At 36.6% G+C, this 21,537-nt stretch overlaps 1 protein-coding gene across 1 annotated transcript in view; it reads right to left on the bottom strand.

Moving 5' to 3' along the window:
* The window catches only part of NCBP1 (nuclear cap binding protein subunit 1, 80kDa), a gene marked incomplete at its 5' end in the record, with an annotated part of 45,359 nt that overhangs the window by 15,699 nt on the left and 8,123 nt on the right, over positions 1–21,537 (bottom strand). Inside the window, 12 exons of the mRNA XM_005870680.2 lie at positions 169–231; positions 1,650–1,714; positions 2,964–3,074; positions 6,620–6,683; positions 7,985–8,082; positions 12,299–12,514; positions 12,991–13,060; positions 14,282–14,403; positions 14,843–14,950; positions 15,687–15,843; positions 17,994–18,094; positions 18,647–18,735. Coding sequence (XP_005870742.1) covers positions 169–231; positions 1,650–1,714; positions 2,964–3,074; positions 6,620–6,683; positions 7,985–8,082; positions 12,299–12,514; positions 12,991–13,060; positions 14,282–14,403; positions 14,843–14,950; positions 15,687–15,843; positions 17,994–18,094; positions 18,647–18,735 — 1,264 coding nt within the window. The remainder of the gene's footprint in view (positions 1–168; positions 232–1,649; positions 1,715–2,963; positions 3,075–6,619; positions 6,684–7,984; positions 8,083–12,298; positions 12,515–12,990; positions 13,061–14,281; positions 14,404–14,842; positions 14,951–15,686; positions 15,844–17,993; positions 18,095–18,646; positions 18,736–21,537) is intronic.

Raw genomic sequence — 21,537 nt, 5'->3', positions numbered from 1 at the left:
CGAGTGCACAAATTTTTGTGCACCGGGCCTCTAGTATAAATATAAAAAATAAACTAAATCTTTTAGACCATGAAGATTGTTTTTATGTTATAGTTTTAAATATTAACAGTATCTTTAAAATTATGGTAGAGTGTAGAAAAAGGAAAGCTAAAATATAACACCACTTACCAATCTTCCCAGCTCCAACGGAACTGGAAGTTACTTAGATGATGGGAAAACCAATTAATAAACCTATACAGAGAAGAGAGAGGAAGGAGCACAAAAAGATGAATGGTTACAGTTTATACCAGGAACTTATGTAATCCTTCAGACAAATAAAACCCTATGTTATAGAGTTAAGTTACAAGCATATACCCCTATCTATAGCTGTATCTTCTGCCACTTATCCTTTTCTCTGCAAATCCTGTACCTCATCTTCTTAAAAAAAATAACAATTTCCTATCTCACTCCTTCTAATAGTGCTATCCTTTTTTAAGTGAATAATAGATATGACTTGAGTGCCTATTTTGTGCCAGGCACCTTATATGTTTATATAATTTAATAACTTCTGAGAAGTATATTATTTTTCTTATTACTTAAAACAAAACAGTGGCAAAAAAAGATTAAGTTGCAGATAAAACATTTTATAAATGGTAGAGCCAAAGCATTGTTTTTAACCATCATGACCATACTCTTTCACCACAAACAACAAAATATATCACTGAAGCTCCCTTGCCTCTAAAAATATATCTAATCTAACTAGATAGGAATCACCTTTGCAAACTGTATAATGCTGTGAAAATTTTAAGAGCCCAATAAATATTTGCTGAATGAATAGCATAACTGGGATGCCCAATACAACTGGTAGTTTTACTAATTAGACTGGGGGGAAAAATCAGAAGACACTTTCTTAAAGTACATCTCTCATGTAGCTCTAATTTCAGTCACTGAAATTAATCAAGATAGTAGGTCAATGACACAGAATACCCCTTACTGATAATTTTCAGATATGGAATTTGAATAATGGACATAAAAGATCATGGAAATTGGAGAAATATTCAAAACCTGTCCTGATCTGATTTGGGAAGCTGACAAAGGTTAAGAAAGGTGGTACATAGATGTCATTCAAAAGAAGACAGTGGGCATGCAATGGACACAGCTATAAATATCCAATATGGTCATTTGTATAAACAGTCTTGAAGCTGGAGTTATGTTGAAGCTAATTATTTTAGAAAGATACTATGTCTAAATAAAAATATATATGTGCTTATATATAATAAATATATAATATTGGACTCTACTTCTACATAGAGGTTAGCATAAAGTCTACTATAAAAACTTACATACCCAATAGCAGTGGGAAAAGTGTAACAGTACCAAATCACCAAACAAGTAAACAATGAACGAAATTAAAGAAAACCTTGGCATGGGCATCATTTCCTACTGAAAATTAGACTAAAAAGTGTAATGTGATATTTACAACAGGTATGAGGTGTGTTTTTTTTTTAATTTAAACTTTTTTTTTTAATGTACATACAAAGGATTATTTTGGGGAGGCAAGGAAGAAAAATCAACTTGGAAATTCTTAAAAAAGCAAATCAAATTCTTTTATAAAGCACAGGGAGTAGAACTGGTTAACAACCAGTATAGAAATAAGGCAATTACTGTACCTGTCTACACATGTAGTATTCATCGTGTCCAAACGCATGTATAACATTTCAGTTGCCTGTGCAAGCTGTAAATTTGAGGATAAGGAAAACTATTCTCCACCCTCCTTCAAAATAAGTTGTGATAGAAAAAATAAACAACATTTCCTAGAAGTCTATATAATGACTGATAATGTTAAAACATTTTTTCATGTAATTGATCTTTTTATTCTTTTTTAAAAAATATATATATTATTGATTTTTTACAGAGAGGAAGGGAGAGGGATAGAGAGCCAGAAACATCGATGAGAGAGAAACATCAATCAGCTGCCTCCTGCACACCCCCCACTGGAGATGTGCCTGCAACCAAGGTACATGCCTTTGACCGGAATCAAACCTGGGACCCCTCAGTCCACAGGCCGACACTCTATCCACTAAGCCAAACCGGTCAGGGCTGATCTTTTTAAAAATAGCTTTGAAGTACTAATGTACAAATTTGACCTGTATACACCCATAAAAATCAAGATAATGAAAACTTTAAAATTTCTCCATGCTCCTTTGTAATCCATTCTCCCCACCCCTACCCATTCTCCCAAGCAAATATGGGGTTATCACTAGATCACTTTGCATTTTCTAGAATTTTGTGTAAATGGAATCACATAGTATAAATTATTTGGATTTTTTTTTAAATCCTTACACAAGGACATGTTCCCATTGATTTTAGAAAGAAAAGTGTGTTGGGGTGGGGGGGGGAGGAAGGGAAAGTTAGAGGGGAGTGAGAAGGGGAGGAGAGACATTGAGAGAGAGAAACATTAACTACCTCCCGAATTCACCCTAACCTGAAACTTAGGTAGGTGCCCTCACAGCAAATCAAATCCACAACCCTCTGGTGCTTGGGATGAAGCTCCAACCAACCGAGCCACCCACTTAGGGCTGTTTGGTTGATGGTTTTTACTCAGCAGAATTATTTTATAATTGATTCATGTTATTGCAGGCATCAAAAACTCATTTTTTATTATGTAGTATTCCACTGTATAGACATAACAAAATTTGTTAATCTACTCATATACTGATGAGTATTTGGACTTTCAGTTTGAGGCTATTACCAATTAAGTTTCTATGAACATTAATGCCTAAGTCTTTGTATAAACTTGTGCTTCCAATTCTCTTGGATAAATACCTGAGTGGAATGGCTAAACTGCATGGTACACATATGTTTAACTTAAAAAAAAAGTCAAACTGTTTTCATGAAGTGATTTAAACCTACAAGCAGAAATATTTAGTAATCTTTTAAAGCTAGGCCAACAAGAGTAAGTTTAAAAACAAAGGAAAGGATACAACTTGGGGTAGAGAGCCAGGCTGAAGTTTGCACAGTTCAATGAGAAGTGTTGTGTACATCACATCAATGTGAGGGGGTGCTGGAAGTTGAAACAGCTCTGCAAAGATCACCTACAAAAGAATCAGGAGTCAGAACCAATTCAACGGCTATCTATGCACGTCTACTATTAGAAATACCTCACTATTCTAAACATAAACTCTAACTCCATGACATTTATAATGAGAGAAGAATCACTTTTTTTTGGTTAATCCTCACCCGAGGATATTTTTTCCATTGTTTTTTAGAGGGGGGGGGGAGGGAGGAAGAGAGAGAAACATCGATGTGAGAGAGACACATTGATTGGTTGCCTCCCACATGCATCTCGGGCCGGGAACCAAACCTGCAACCCAGGTGCTCGGGCCGACCCTCCAACCACTGAGCACAATGGCCAGGACAATACAGTAAATCCTCAATTTTGCAGATCTTGATTTAACAGACTTCGAATTTAATGGACAAAATTTCTCGTCTATATATCAGATGTGAAAATTAACACCCTGGTAATTTAAAAATGCTTGTAACCAAGATATGCTTATATTAAATGAACAGGGTTTTTGTTTGTTATTAGTTCATGGTTATTATTTTTTTTAAATATGTTTTCATTCATTTCAGAAAGAGGGAGATAGGAACATCAAACATGAGAGAGAATCATCAATTGGCTGTCTCCTGCACACTCCCATACTGGGGATTGAGCCCAAAACCCAGGCATGTGCCCTGACAGGGAATCGAATCAAGGACCTCCTGGTTCTGAGCCATACCAGCAGGGCTAATTCATGGTTATTTATAACAAATTTTAGCAAATAGACCATATGTTGGAAAAACACTATAGTAATTTTACTGACATAAATAGTATATATCTACAACTATAATCTACATATTTAAAACCAAGAATCACCGCTTGTAAACAATGTTCTGCAAATGTATGTGATCACACCACAGTGCTCAAGGTAACTGGTTCTGTTGTCCCGGGGCGTAACTTTCTGCAGCAGGTTTTTTTTTTTTTTTTTTTAAATATATTTTATTGATTTTTTACAGAGAGGAAGGGAAAGGGATAGAGAGTTAGAAACATCGATGAGAGAGAAACATCGATCAGCTGCCGCCTGCACACCTCCTACTGGGGATGTGCCCGCAACCAAGGTACATGCCCTTGACCGGAATCGAACCTGGGACCTTTCAGTCCACAGGCTGATGCTCTATCCACTGAGCCAAACCGGTCAGGGCTCTGCAGCAGTTTTAACTTGCGCTGGCTGATGTCTAGTAGTGCCCAGCCATGTGCATGCTTCCACTTACTAGAACTATTTAGTATAAATTTAAAATTACAGTAACACATATAGAAAACTTTTCTGTGAAATTAAATTTTTAAGATATATATATATAAATATATTTATTGATTTCAGAGAGGAAGGGAGAGGGAGAAATAGAAACATCAATGATGAGATAGAATAATTGATCTACTGCCTCCTGTGTGCCCACACTAGAGATTGAGTCCATAACCCAATCATGTGCCCTGAATGGGAACAGAACCGTGACCTCCTGGTTCATGGGTCAACGCTCATCCACTGAGCTACACAGGCCAGGCTAATTTGGGGGGAAAATTTTTTTTTAAAATATATTTTTATTGATTTCAGAGAGGAAGGGAGAGGGAGAGAAAGAGATAGAAACATCAATGATGAGAGAGAATCATTGATCAGTTGCCTCCTGCAAGCCCCCTCCTGGGGATCATGACCACAACCTGGGCATGTGCCCTTGATGGGAACTGAACCCAGGACCCTTTAATCCGTTGACTGATGCTCTATCCACTGAGCCAAACCAAAATTTTGTCAAATTTTTAACGTACACATTTGGAAAACCTATTTTATTGTATAACAGACTTTCAGCTTTAATGGACACCCCCCCACCCAAATTAGTCCATTATACCAAGGTTTTACTATATTAATGCTTATTTGATAATCCCAGAGAACCATGTAATTGAATTCCACCTCTGGAAGTATAGGAGTTGATTTACTGAGGCACTTATCTATCAATTTTATTCTAACAAATGAAGTAGTAAAAACTCTTATGAGACTGAGGATGCAAACAGACAATAGTCAAGTCATTCCACTCTGCTACTAACTGGTGCCCACAAACCTTTTTGACAATCCAGGAATGATTTGCCATGCCACTTGTTCAGAAACTTGTTTCCACCCTCCCTTGTGTGGACCACCTACCAAGAATTCTAAAGCCTGATCTGCATCCCTTCCTCTGCCTCCCGTCTCCACACTTCCATATGTACTTCATTCTGACTTTCTACACATTTTGCACATTTTAACATACGACATATTTTGCACTTCAAATGACATGTCAGTGAATCAAATTCAGGGCGTAAGCTTACTCTCAAATTCTCTAAAAGCTGGACAGCTGCTAAGAAAGCACACAAGTGCAGTATAAATAAAAAGGGAATCATAAATAATACATCATAAGTATGCTCATGAGTATTTTAACTTAAAGGAGTATGTAACTAACAGTTTGACCCATGTGTCAAGTGAAAACACTTTTTCAGGACCTAAATCTCACAAGGTGTTCACATATACTACTAATATCATCTTTCTGTATGACTTAATATGGAATCAAAGCATTATTCATTCTTCCAAAACAGGGGTCCTCAAACTACGGCCCGCGGGCCACATGCAAATACAAATATTGTATTTGTTCCCGTTTTGTTTTTTTTACTTCAAAATAAGATATGTGCAGTGTGCATAGGAATTTGTTCAGTTTTTTTTTTTAACTATAGTCCGGCCCTCCAACAGTCTGAGGGACAGTGAACTGGCCCACTGTTTAAAAAGTTTGAGGACCCCTGTTCCAAAACAATTGGCTCTTTTTTAATAAGAGTTTTGGTTCCCTCCCTCCCTCCCTCCCTCCCTTCCTTCCTTCCTTCCTAATATGTTTTTATTGATTTCAGAGAGGAAGGGAGAGGGGAGAGATAGAAACATCAATGATGACAGAGAATCACTGATTGGCTGCCTTCTGCACACCCCCCTAGTGGGGACTGAGCCCACAACCCAGGTATATGTCCTTGACCTGAATCAAACCTGGGGCCCTTCAGTCCACAAGCCAAAGCTCTATCCACTGAGCCAAACCAGCTAGGCAACAATTGGCTCTACTGATTTCTAAGAATAGAGATTCATATTTAACCCTACACCTTGTGATACGGCAAATAATATTCTAGTTGGATGTATACTACTAAGAGGCCGGATAAACAGTTAAAAATAGATTATCTGCTAAAAGTAATACAATACTGTCAAGTATTAAAGCCACTTATATATCTGCTAAGTGGACAATGTATTGACAGAGCTAGAGTAACTTATATTATCCATGACAACTATTCACGAATGAAGATATACTATATAAATAATTTATAGTCAACTCAAAATTCCATTTGATTATTGGTTTCAACCTCCTCTTTTTCTGTACTAACATGGCTAACAGAGCAGCAAAACAGAGCAATTTCCTCGCTCCTCTGTTAACTTTCAATACCTGACAAGTAGCAAGAAAAAAAACAATAAACCAAGAGTAGATTAATACTTTCAAGTCAACAGAAAGATTATGAAACTCAGAAATAAGCTCCATGTGGCATGCATACCTCAACTATATGGTAGTTCAAGGGGATCTTGTTCTTCCCTGGATAGCTCACCAGTTGTGCGGCACTGTAAAAGGTATAATTTAAGTTCAGTAAGTATACAAGATACATGAACAATCAAATAGTTTCAAAGCAGTTACTTAGATGAAAGGAAATCTGTAGGGAGCAGCTACAGCGGTTCTCAACCTGTGGGTCGCGACCCCTTTGGGGGTCGACCGACCCTTTCACAGGGGTCGCCTAAGACCATCGGAAAACACATATATAATTACATATTGTTTTTGTGATTAATCACTATGCTTTAATTATGTTCAATGTGTAACAATGAAATTGGGGGTCACCACAACACGAGGAACTGTATTAAAAGGTCGCAGCATTAGGAAGGTTGAGAACCACTGGGCTATAGGGTTAAGCCTCAGACTGACCTGTTGGCAAAGCCACAAACTAGTCCCAGCTTAGAGGGCACAGCCCTCTTAGCATAATTAGGCTTGACTTTATGAAGCTCCCTAGATCTTAATCTGGGTAGCTAATGGGCTGTGGGAGGTGTAGCAAGTGCTGCCAAAACAAGTGAAACTCACAAGAACACTGTAACTATGGTGACTACTACCTTGTTTACCTCTGGCTATAAAATAAAGGCTCAGCCTGCAGTCTGGATCTCTCTCTGTGGCCTCAGCTAGACCCAGCTTATTCTCTGTCTTTTTTTCATCCTTCACCAAAACCCCCCCCCTCAGGCTTGCCGAACCCTTGGCTGAGCTGGCTCAGCACAGAAATCTTTTCTGGAATCTTATAGATTTCAGTTACTTCACTGCAGCACAAATTATTTTGTCTATCACAAGAAAATTTTTTAATGTATCCAAAACTCCTTGAAAGGTCAGGAGTTTAGGTAACAATACTAAGGAAGTATATTCAATATACTAACTTAAAAAGTTTTAATATGGCAGGCCACTCCCAAAAGACTATGTTCCTTTCCACCTTAAAATCTAAACCAAACTTTCCAAGGTTTAAGAAAATAGTAAAAGCAAACTTTTCCCAAGCTAAATGTCTAAATGCTAGAAAACACAGCAAAACCATTAGTATTCATTTATCCCCATAATATTCACACCAAAAATACTGTCATTCAAATTATTATGTCCATAGCATATTACAAATGTCCACACAAAAAAGCCGGCATCATATGCATTATTATAAAGCACTATAGCACTATAAAGCACTCAGAAAAGTACTATTTTGAGAAAGCAAAGTAGATTGGTCTTAGCAAGACAGGGTGTCAGGAGATTTTTTTTATACTCTTAACATGTATTTTTGCTCTTCTCAACTTATCAAAATTGCTACATTTTCTCCACTTTAAAAGTAACATGAAGAGAACCCTACCAAGTATTTCTTTCCTTCCAGTGGGACTTAATGATGCAGTGAAGATTCTCTTCTATCACAAATCTTTCCACGGAATGACTCCCTGGCATTACAGGACCCTGGAAAGAAAACCAAATGTATATACTACAGACCTAAAAAAGATATTTTCTTTCATTTATTCAACAAATATTTGAGAGCTTATGTTTGATACTATATTGAGTACCGGGAATAAAAGTTAGAAAGTGTGAAAGCTCTGTATTTTTAGCAAATGTCATCATCGTATTCACTTACATCTACAACAGAATGAGTGTCAGCTGCAGTATTTCTTCTATACATCTGACACCACACTATCATAGCCCACCTCAATTCTTACGTGAAACAAAATAATTGTTGTACGCCCTGGCCGGCTTGGCTCAGGGGATAGAGCATCAACCTGCGGACTGAGGGGTCCCGGGTTCGATTCCGGCCAAGGGCACATGCCTGGGTTGCGGGCTCCATCCCCAGTGGGGGGTGTGCAGGAGGCAGCCGATCAATGATTCTCTCTCATCATTGATGTTTCTCTCTCTCTCTCCCTCTCTTCCTCTGTGAAATCAATAAAGAAATATATTTAAAAAAATAATAATTGTTGTACATCATTAGCTCTATACTGTTTGATTTATTATTTTAAACCATAAAGGTGGATTACTTCCATAATAAACATGGAGGGAAAATTTTATTTAAAATACCATATAGACATAACAAAATCATGTATGCATTGTAAGATAGCCACATTATATTGTTTTTAAAAAGGTTAAAAAACATTATGTACATATTGTTTAAATTTTTATAAAAGTACATGCATAACAAATAGGTTCAAAGAGTTTATTATTTACTATTACAGACTCTTAATCTCTATAATATATATATTTTTTTTTACATAAACTTTTCTTTCCCCCAAAGGCCAGAACAAAAACACCCAAATCCTCTTCCTTTTGAGAACAGTTCTTTCATATTTTATGCTCTTCTGGGCACATTAAAGAGACAACATCAATTAAGTGTAAACAGTACAGGCAAAACAAATTCTGAGGTCCCATTCCAGTTCCCCTTGCACAAATAAATACTGAATCACAAAAATTCCAGCAGTCTTCAATGTAAATTAGACTTTCAATTAGACATACTAAATTAAACCACTACATAATGCTGGCCAAAAGCATTTTACTATATATGTAACACTAGAGGCCCGATGCACAAAATTCGTGCAAGAGTAACCTTTAGCAGCCCTGGCTTCCTCGGCCCTCACAGCTCTGGCTTCGTCCAGGAGGTTGTCCGGATGGTTGTTCTGCTGTTCGGCCGTTTGGTCGAAAGACTCGAGGCCCAATGCATGAAATTCGTGCAAGGGGCTCAGCCCTCGCAGCCCCAGCTTTATCCAGAAGGTCATCTGGAAGGACATCCAGAAGGACATCTGGAAGGTTGTTTGGCTGTCTGGTCTAATTAGCATATTACCCTTTTATTATTATAGACTAGAGGCCCAATGCACGAAATTCCTGCAAGAGTAGGCCTTCCTTCCCCTAGCTGCCAACACCAGCTTCCCTCTGGCACCTGGGACCTGGGCTTCCCTCGCAGCCCCGGCTTCATCCGGAAGGATGTCTGGTCTAATTAGCATATTATGCTTTTATTATTATAGATTATTATAGATAGGCAAAGTGGGTTGTAAACTGGTAACTTCAAAAACATAACCAATTATCTGACAACTTTTTACTCCGAGTTTGATTTTACATATTTCAAATTTTCACCCGTCATTAGCCATTTATGGTAGGAGAAAGAAAATTCAAGTTTGACCTTAGGTGGTAATAGTGGTTCATATGCCAATGGTTCTCAACTGGGGCAATTTTGCCCCTAAGAAGACATCTGGCAATGGCTGGAGACATTTTTGGTTGTCACAATTGGCATTTAGCCACTAAATGCTACTAGTAATTAGAAGGTAGGGGCCAGGGATGCTGCTAAGCATCCTACAATTCACAGGACAGAGCCCCACAACAAAGAATTATCTAGCCCAGTTGAGTTGAGCCTGAGAAATTCTGATCTATGCTGACTAGGATGCACTAAGCCAGCGATTTTTAACCTTTTTTGTCTCATGGCACATATAACTAATTATTAAAATTCTGCAGCACACCAAAAAGTATATTTTTTGGCTGATCTGACAAAAAATTTTAAGAGTTATAATTTAGTTTCATTCACACTAGACCAGTGATGGCGAACCTATGACACGCGTGTCACAGGTGACATGCGAACTCATTTTTCTGGTTGATTTTTCTGTTAAATGGCATTTATATATATAAAATAAATATCAAAAATATACATCTTTGTTTTACTATGATTGCAAATAGCAAAAAATTTCTATATGTGACATGGCACCAGAGTTAAGTTAGGGTTTTTCAAAATGCTGACACACCGAGCTCAAAAGGTTTGCCATCACTGCACTAGACAGCTACTATTGTGTTGGCTATTGTCATTTTTAAAATTTGACAATCCAAGGTCAGTGCTCATGACTAGTCAGGTAATGCATATTTTAAAAATGCTTGTGGTGCACTGGTTGAAAATCATGCACTAAGCAACAGGTATGGTACTTCAGCCACTTGAGTTTTTTATTTTTTTATTTTATTGATTTTTTACAGAGAGAAAGGGAGAGGGATAGAGAGTTAGAAACAACCATGAGAGAAAAACATCCATTAGCTGCCTCCTGCACACTCCCCACTGGGGACGCGCCTGCAACCAAGGTACATGCCCTTGACCAGAATCGAACCTGGGACCCTTGAGTCCGCAGGCTGATGCTCTATCCACTGAGCCAAACCAGTTAGGGCAAGCCACTTGAGTTTTTAGTACGAATCTACTAATAACTGTGCCCGTGGCTTGGATATTAAAGTTCAAATGCAGAAGTATAAAATAATTAAAGCATAGTCACAATGTAAATTTTCATACTAAATGTCAATATTAAAAGTATACATTTTCTTAATTGCTCAAGTATAATGGTTGCCAACAACTTGACATCATAATAAAAAATACATATGTTTCAAACTATAAAGTCAGCTTATACTGACCGTCAGGGTTTTTTAATTATTTTTTAAAAAGTGTAGGGATTAGAGAAAGATGAATGATCTTTAAAACTGGGTATTTTTCTTGAAAAATAGTCTTATTAAAAATAATAGTTAGTGCCCCAGCCAGGTGGCTCAATTGATTGGAGCATCATCCTGTATATCAAAAAGGTAGTGAGTTGATTCCCAGTCAGGAACCTGCATACTTAGGTTGCAGGTTCAATCTCTGGTCGGGCTATGTATGGGAGGCAATCGATCGATGTCACTCTCTCTCCCTTCCCCTCATTCTAAAATCAATAAACATATCCTTGGGTGAGGGTTTTAAAAAAAGAGGAAATAATAGATAAAATTATTGAGCGTTCATAATTTTTTAAAAAAATATATTTTATTGGTTTTTTACAGAGAGGAAGGGAGAGGGATAGAGAGTTAGAAACATCAATGAAAGAGAAACATCGATCAGCTGCCTCCTGCACACCTCCCACTGGGGATGTGCCCGCAACCAAGGTACATGCCCTTGACCGGAATCGAACCTGGGACCTTTCAGTTCGCAGGCCGATGCTCCATCCACTGAGCCAAACCGGTTAGGGCTGAGCGTTCATAATTTATTGCATTCTGTTCTATGCATGTTATGTTTATTAATAACTTAATCCTCTTACAACTTTATTTAACACTACTATTATCATTCCGTTAGGAAACTGAGATAAAGTGGTAACTAACTCATCTAAGATCACACAGCTAGGATATGACTAAACCAGGACTGAAACACAAACCAATCTGGTTCTCAAACTTACTCTCTTTTTTTAATCCTCACCCAAGGACATGTTTTTTTATTGATTTTTAGAGAGGAAGGGAGAGAGAGAAACATCTATGTGAGAGAAAAACATCGACTGGTTGCCACCCGTAATGCCGACCAGGGACTGAACTCGAAACTTGGGCACGTGCCCTAATCAGAATCAAACCTATAGCCTTTTTTGGGTACAGGGACAATGCTTCAACCAACTGAGCTACCTGGCCAGGGCTCAAATTTACTCTCTTAAATTGCACACTGTGCTGTCTCTTAATCTATATAGACATGCTAAATATAATTTCTTGCATAATGAAGTGATAACATTCATTGAATTAAACTATTAACTTCATTGCTATATACCGTCTTAGATAATAAACTCAAATTTAAAATGTATCACAGGCATAATTCAAATACGATTAAACCATAAATACAATGCAACACAGGCCCTTTGACAGGAACTTTTAATTGGTCACATACCTCAGGATCATCCGTGTAATCAAACATTCTGAAGATGACCCTTGGCATTGGGTACACTGAATCCTCAGTGTGAGGAGGTGGTGTAAAAGGAGGCAAATTGTGCTGCAATGCTTCACACAGGATGCTGTCAAAGGCAAGATAAGGTCTTAGGATGTGCCGCTCCTGCCAGCGATCCTTTTTCAATTTCTGAATCTGGGCCCACAGGCAATCTAAATACTAAAGACATTAATTTTTAATAATTAATATATATTTGGAGGCTAGAAGAAATAACATGTTCAGTAGACAAAACCAATAATCACTACTTCTAAAATATAGGGTACAGAGAAGTAAGCTAATTTTCAATTAAATATAGTACAAAGGAATGGTGCTGTTTTTGTTTTAATGATGTTATAAAGTCTGAAGCTGTTACCCCTTACGTTCTTCAAATTGGGCATTTAAGAAAAAAAAAAGAAGTCAACTCTATGATACTTGCAATTCTCCAGAACAGGCAATGATTCAATAATGTTTCAATTACATTCTAACATTTATTAAATATCTACGATATGCCTAGGGCTATGAGGAGGTGGGCCCCTGATAGGAAATGTGGAAACCTAGCTAAGGTATATAAATGGAATGACCTGAATAATCACAGAGATAAAAATCTACTCAAGAGCTGACTGTGCCTATATCTCAAGAGACTGAAATTAATTTACCTCTTCTTGTGGATGTGGTTTGTCAGCAGTCCACACTTGTAACATGGGCACATGAGTCTTTTGGCGTCTTCTAAAGATAAAATGAAAATCTATTATTTAGGTTTTTAAAAACATGGAAAGATGTTCAGTTGCAATGCCATTTCTAAGAATTCATGTCTCCCACAAATATATTTGCAGATGTATACAAAGACATTTGTACAAGGATATTCATTGAAACGTTTGTTCATAATACAAGAGACTGGAATTAACCTAAATATCTCCAACTTGTAACTAGTTAAAGAAATTATGGCACATTAAAAGAGTGGAATATTATACAACTATTAAGAAGAATGAGGTAGAGCTATATGTGTTTATGCAAAAAATCCCAAGTTATATTAAAGGGCGGGGAAACAAGTAAAGAACAGTGTGCATATTGGACGACCATATAGATAAAAAGGGGAGAAGGACATATACCAGCACTCAAATGCTAGAATATTCATACATTTTAGTTTTTATTCTTTGGCAAACATCCACATTTTTTAAGAAGACCAGTACAACTTTTCAAAAATATAAAAACATTTTCAAAATCTGACATTTAAAGGCAGCTTAATATGATAAAAAAGCAGATTTCTATCTTTAGACTTCTTTTAGCTTTATTTGTAACCGACTAAGTAGATATTAACAATATCCAAAGAAATATCTATGAATAGACAGAAAATGAAACTTGTAACAAACATATTTTGAAAAACGTAAGGGGCACAAAGCAAGTACCTACCTACCAAGTAATAAAGCCTAAGCTTACTAATAAGTCCTATTATTAGTATTAAAGGCTAAGGACCACTGTTATAAGGACTTGGTTTAGGATTTACCTACCTAAAATGCCTACATTGTACTATTGCACATTGTAGTATGTTCTCCACTGTGAAATCAATTAATAGTAAAGATGTCCAAACCTCTAAAATATTGAGTCAGTAGGTCTGGGGGCTGGGTTTAGAGCATATTCAAGTACCACAGGTAATTCTTAGGCACATTAGTATCTGGAACCACTGTGTTAAGATGTTTTATGCTTTTGCAATATGTACAAGAGTAGCTTAAAAGCAGCTATGTTACCAACTCGTTTGCTCCAACGAAGTTTACAACAGTAGGGGTATGAGATTACCTAGAGAAAGCTTTAGGAAACGCCACAGCTTATTTTTGAGAAATGCAATTCAAATGGTATTACTATTACTAAAGCAGATAACACATAAAACATTTATGCTATCAGGAAGATATTGTTTACTTAAACAAAGAGAACTATGAATTGTGCCCTTACTTAAGATAGCTTTCGGTGTTGGCAAAGATGCGGTCCATCTCTGCATCTTTCTTCTCATACAATTCCTTTCCAACCCAGGGCAAAGATGACAGAAATGCGTACACATACCAATCCCGTCGCACCTAAAGAATTTTTTTAAAAGGTAAGTTTAAAATATGTGCTAGTTAATTTTCATTCATATTGTATTCTTGAATGAAATCCCGTGAAAGCTATTTAACAGGACTTAAGACATCTGTCTCATTCAGAGCATTTCTAGACATTTTAGTTTTACTAGACAGAATCATTTAACATAAGAGGTCATAAGAACCTATCAGAATACTAGTTGACTTAACTTTTAGATATTAAGAATTTATAGCATGATAATCTATTATCTGTTTTTTTAAGTAAATTATTTTTACTTTGAGAGGTTAAAATGAAAACCACTGACAGCTTCAATTGGTATGTACATTTTTTAAATTAAAAAAATGAGCTATAAGCATTAAAAACATTATTTTAAAAGGGTTACCAGTCAAAAATTCCTGGTACTATATGGACAAAACTCAACATACGGAGTTTTCTTACCTGAGGTACATCCTCTTCCTGAGTTACGCTTACAAAATTTTCAAACATAGCAACCATTGATGGGGCTGCAATGACGTGACAATTCACAAGATCAGATAAAAAACGAACCTGTTGGAGGAAACAATTTCTACTAAATTGAAATGTCCCTTATAATAATTACAAAACAAACTTGGAAGGTGCAAGCCACAGGTCTGAAAAACTCGAGCCCAAGGGCCTAATCTAGTCTGTTTTTATGTATGTTTTTTTGTTTCTTTCATAGCCTATGGACTAAGAATAACTTTTACATATTTAAATGCTTGAAAAAGATCCAAAACAATACTTTGATTTATATAAATTATATAAAATTAAATTTCAGTATCCACAAGTAAATGTTTACTGAACACAGTCATACTCACGTGTTTACATATTGTCTATGGTTGCTTCTGTGCTACAATAGCAGAGCTGAGTAATTGTGACTGAGATCTTATGAAGGACAGGAATCTGTGCATTTATAGGTTTCCATTCTATACTAATACTAAGAACCTAGACTGTGATATTCTAGCTTCTTCAATGTATAATCTTTTTTATTTCGCTGTGGTGCTGCAAAAACCAACAGATGTAAAGAATCCCATATTACAGAGAGAAGAACTAGGATTAAGAAACCATTGGACTTGGTAATGAACTCTGTGGTACCTTTAATGAGAATAGTTTCAAAAGAGCAGTTATTGTGATGAGCGTGGAACTGTATTTCAAGAGAAAGGACGAATTATTTGATTGTAGTTCACCTCCATCCCTGTCTTAATATACCAAAAACAAATAAACAAAAAACACCCCCCCCCCAAAAAAAAACACCTATAAAACTTACCAAATACACAGCTTCATTATAATTGTTTGCTTTCAAAGATTCTTTAAGTTGACGAATCATGGCTTCTACAAATTCTCCACCAAAGTTGTAATTCCTGGCATTCAGCAATCCAACTAATGTTGTATAAATTGTCAACTTCTCAGGTAACAGACGTGCACTGATTTGAAAACCCAGTACAAGAAGAAAACCCCAAAATAAGCATTATGTTAAGTTGCTGAATTTTGTATTACATAAACCTTTTATCATTTTATGAACTTGGAAACAGGATTACTTCTGGCCGTTTTCAAAACTACTTCAGAAAAGGCATAAATATTGAGAAGAGTTGCTGACATGGCCCCTATAATTTTTCATTTTAATTCTAATTAGTTAATCCAAGAGTTAAAAAAGTAATGCACTAGAATTATGAAGTTACCAAACAGAAAAAATATGTAACCAGTTTTTAGTCCAACATTTTTAGTGGAACTGAATAGCAATTCCATACAAAACAGTTTTCATGGTAAAATACCTGGGAAATACCAGGTCAAACAAGTTTCTTTAATGCAGAATCATTAAGGGGGAGATTCAGCATTTCTAAACTTAGCTAACCAAATGACATAAGATCAGAATTCCATTTTGAGAAACACTATTCAGAACTAAAACTAGTTTCAATCAAGCTTCTGTTAAATTATTGAATTATTGAAATTTTAAAATGGTACTCTGATATAGGAAAGTTCTTTATATCCCAGTTTGTTTTCTCCAAGTGTGTTAATTTTCATTAAAGTTATTTGAAAAGAAGAGGATTACAATAATAAATTAGGAAAAAGCAAATGTTACTTCCTAATTTAGGCAGCCTTTAGAAATTAGCTAAAAAAGAAAAGCAAATAGGAACTCATGATCATTCAGATTCTCATCTATTTTATTCTGTTTTTCTAAGGTACCTAGCAGAGAAGGGCAATTTAGGTTAAGAAAAAAAAAAATCCTTCCATTGATAGTAATCCCTGCACTCCTAAAAAGGTCATGACTCATCTGAGTCTAAGCATAAATCTACTCCATTCTAACAAATGCTTGCAAAACAGAAGACATCTTATGGGTAAGTATAGCAAACTGATTTTTCTTAGTTTCTTAGTCCAAGAACATACCTTCCTAAATACTAACCGGATTCCTTTGAAAAATAATTGAAATTATTTTTACTTTATGAGAGGTTAAATGAAAAACACTGACAGCTTCAATTTGTATGTACATTTTTTAAAAATATATTTTTATTGATTTCAGAGAGGAAGGAAGAGGGAGAGAGAAACATCAATGATGAGAGAGAATCATTGATTGGCTGCTTCCTGCATGTCCCCTGCAGGGGATCGAACCTGCAACCCGGGAATGTGCCCTTGACCAGAATCGAACCTGGGACCCTTCAGTCCACAAGCTAACACTCTATCCACTGAGCTAAACCAGCTAGGGCTGTATATACATTTTTTAAATTAAAAAAAAAAGAGCTTTAAGCATTAAAAACATTTTAAAATAACTGAAATGACAACTTATAAATCACCTTCATAATTCAAGAATACCTAGATAATTTATAATCTATAATAATAAAAGCATAATATGCTAATTAGACTGGATGTCCTTCCGGAGGTCCTTCCAGACCAAGCCACGGTAGGTGCAGTCAGAGGCAGAGGCAGAGGCAGAGTTCGTGCATCGGGCCTCTAGTTTCATACAAAGTACAAAGATCCCCTTAATCCAGAAGTCATAGCTACTACTTTCAAGGCATGCAATTCACTCTATTTGAGAGCTGAGAAATTCTAGGTTGCTAATTCCACCACTAAGACAGACTGTTTCATGATTCCACGTTAGACTTTTCTCACTTTAATTTCCTCACAAATTAAATGCTGATACTTGTCCTAGCTAATCTAACTCAGAAAGATGATGCCTAATAATACTTCAAAAGCTTCTCAGGCTTCCAAGAATTACTTTAATTCTCAAATTTGTTTGGTAAAATACAAGTTAAATTCTATTATATATATTTAAATGTACATGCTTAAAAGAAAATCTCTAAATGTGAAAGTATCTACTTTCTCACTTAAATAAAGTCAATTCAAATGATTCTCAGGTTGCAAGAAACAAAACATAAGGAAAATGCTCTATTTTAGTTCTATCTATTTCTGAAAAAAAGAGTTAACCAAAGGGCCACAGGTCATTTCATTTGTACAAATTCCCCAATAGAAGGAAAACTGATCACATACAGAACATAAACACATTTTTTAACATTTCCCAAAGCATTTAAGAGTAGATAATACATTATCACCTGGATTCATAAATCTTTTGCATACATACACTGTACAAAGAAGCCGTAAGATCTTGCTCTTGTAGTTAGGAATGTCAGCTTCCAAAACACCAGCCAAGCCTTCTAGGTTGCTCTCCAAAGAGCAGGCACTCTGTGGAGGACAGCATATTACAAATCTGTCAAGTACTTAGCAAGTAGTAAGTTAAAATTTTCTAGATGATCATAAAAAAAAGTTAAAGTCTTACACACACAAGGCACTAAGACAGGTTTAATATAAATCAATTCAGGTAGTTACTGTTTTTTAGAAATCCATGAAAAGTGAATGAGTGAAAATTTAAAAGTAAGCAGTCTAAGACAGCAGAATATTAGAAATGAGGACATCACAGCTCTATTCTCTCTCTCTAATTCACTTACTATATAACACTGGGTAAATTACCAGGATTTATTTGGCTCTTCATTTATAAACTGAGAGACTATTCCCTAAAACATCTTGTGACTCATATTCTATGAAAAGTGCTAAAAACATTTATTCTCAATTATCTGCATCCCAATGTTTTTGATGCGCATACTCTGGGATACAGAGGCATGGCAATACAAGCTGTGCCTAAAACAGACCATCAAAGCTTTCAGCTGATGAAATTAATCAAAGTACTGTCAACTACAACCCTAGCCTATCACAGTTTGTACCTATTTTTGTGCATACCTTTTCTCCTACTTTGCATATTAAGGATTCCAAATGATCTTCAGTTTCATTTGCATCAGAGGTCTTTCTCCTTTTGTGAGTTGGTCCCCCTGTTTCAACAACGTAAAAAGTTAACATTCCATGATAAATTCACTGTCACAAATTTCATTTAACTTTTTAAATGCTATACTATAGTCTCTTTTCTACCAGAAGCCCCACTTTTTACATACAGTAAAAACTCTTAACTGACCCTCCACTTCTCAAATTAGGCTAGTTAACCAACAGTCTCCATACCCAGGGCTACTATAAATTCTAGGAGGCATTATTTATGTTAAATTTTGTGTAAAAGGTGCCCCACAAGTGATGAATGCAGCAGCCCTCTGCATTTCTGTGGATGGACAGGAATGGTGCTATCCACTGGCAGAGCACTCTCTAACATCATGTACTGCTACTTCCCTTCTTTACATTTGAGTTGTTTATTGTTCCTCAATTGCCTATTCTTAAAACCTGTTAGTGTTAGGAATACTCATTGTCATAATAAAATTATTATGTAAACTGATAAAATATGGTGCAAAACCAAACTGAAGCTTTGGAAAGACTTCATTAGAAAATAAAGCTTTTATATTTGGTATGAAGAGGAAAACTTCAATAGATGAGAAAAGGAGAATAAAACATTAGAATTCCTCACAAGCTTTACAAGCATCTGAGCTCCTCATTCTTCAATTAATAGTTTTGGTTCTGTAGACCATGCAGCACACTAAGGTACAGTTTACTCCAAGCAATGGGAATTACAATTAGACATATATGCTCAAAGAAAGTCCTCAGCACTCTACCAAATAATTGATGGGGGGAAAGTATGCGTTTTATAATTCCCTGCTTTAACTATTGATCCTATTATGTTCAAAAAACCTCACATCCTTTTGTGGAATAAAAGGACTCTTTAAAGAAGCTTAAAAGAAAATCTTCCAGCCTGGCCGGTGATGCTCAGTGGTTGAGCACTGACTCATGAACCAGGAAGTCACTATTCAATTCCCGGCCAGCGCATATGCCCAGATTATGGGCTTGATCACAGGTGTGGGACATGCAGGAGGCAGCTGATCAATGATTCTCTCTCATCATTGATGTTTCCATCTTTCTCTCCCTCTCACTTCCTCTCTGAAATTAGTAAAATATATTTTATCTATCTGTCCTTTCAGTTGCTAAAGAATTCAAGTTGAATGAAGCTGTGCTACAAATCATCAACCTTAAGCACTGGACTGTCTACTGTTCAGACTCTTGCTGTTAGTGATCTCTTACTATTTTGTTTAAAACTAACATACTGCCCTGGCCAGGAGGCTCAGTTTGGTGGAGTGTCATCCCGTGCACCAAAAGTTTGCAGTTTGATGGGGTCAGAGCACATGCCTGGGTTGAAGGTTTGATTCCCTGGTTGGGGCGCATACGGGAGGCAACTGATCGAAGTTTCTCTCTCTCCCCCACCCCCCCTTCATTTCTAAGAATCAATAAAACATCCTTGGGTGAGAATTAAAATAAAACCATAACATACTGACCTCATATCCTTTTGTGGAATAACATACACTTAAAAAATTTAAAACTAATATTGCTAAGTATGGTACATAATGCTGATGCTACACATGATGTTGGCTAGTCTCCCAATATAATTAAAAAAAATTTTTTTAATGTTTTTATTGATTTTTAGTGAGAGGAAGGGAGAAGGCTAGAGAGATAGAAACATCATCAATCTGCTGCCTCCTGCACACTCCCCACCTGGGATCAAGCCTGCAATCCCAGCATATGCCCTGACCAAAATTGAACCAGTGACCTCTTAGTTCCTCCTGGGTTGTTGCTCAACTGCTGAGCCACACCAACTGGGTTATAATTTAATTTTGGACTTCCAACAATTAGATTATTAGGATAGCACGTAGACAAGGGAGCAGTAGTCTGTAACTGTGCTGGGGATCTGTATTAATAATGAAAATCTGCAGTTGGATATAGGGTTACCCAGAAGCAAGTTATACATAACTTCAATCTTCTCCAGACTTGTACGGCCTAAAGAACTAAGCCATTTTTACAAAGTTCACTTGCCATGGGACCATTTGGCTTGAAATATATGGTGATTATCATAAAATACAGCATTTGGCTATTCGAAGCATGGGGTGTTAAGTTGCTCCAATGACTGAAATGATCTTTGTTTTGCATACCACTTAAATGTTATGCTGAATAAAAGCAATCTGTTACTATCCAGGTAGGACCAGATGTAAAGGCCACAGGGTAAAGCACTCTGTGTCTTGACTCCTCCACTCCTTAGTTATCATTATGATCTGGCTTAAAAAACCACTGAATACAGTTCTGAAGGGATAATGCCATAAGAAATACAACATGCATGCAGTATGACAGCTGAGATATATTCTTGGAGACATCTTCCTGTGTAAAGTTGTGGACATGTATGGCATTCTGAGATCAGTGACCTTGATTGTTTTGGTTAATCCTCACCCAAGGATATTTCTTCCATTGATTTTTTAGAGAGAATGGAAGGGATGGGGAGACACAGAGAGAGAGAGAAACATCGATATGAGACATCAACTGGTTGCCTCCCAGTGGATTGAGCCTGCAACTGGAGGTATGTGCCCTTGACCGGAATCGAACCCACAACCCTTCAGTCCACAGGCTAACCACTGAGCCAAACCAGCTAGGGCATCACCTTGAATCTTAAGTATACATCAAATCTAAGTCATAAGATCTATAAAGGTTCCACTATCTGAAGAGCCAACTTTCATTCAAAGGTCTTCTATTTCTAGGATTCATTCATTGAATATAAGTTGCCTATCTGATGCAATGTTTATGTAAGCTATTAGCCAGGATATTAAAAATAGCATTCTCGAGATTGGAGCAAGATGGCGGCATAGGTAAACACC

Source organism: Myotis brandtii, unplaced genomic scaffold, assembly GCF_000412655.1.
Source record: "Myotis brandtii unplaced genomic scaffold, ASM41265v1 scaffold320, whole genome shotgun sequence".
Classification (NCBI taxonomy): domain Eukaryota; kingdom Metazoa; phylum Chordata; class Mammalia; order Chiroptera; family Vespertilionidae; genus Myotis; species Myotis brandtii.
This window is presented reverse-complemented; position numbering and strand designations above follow the sequence as displayed.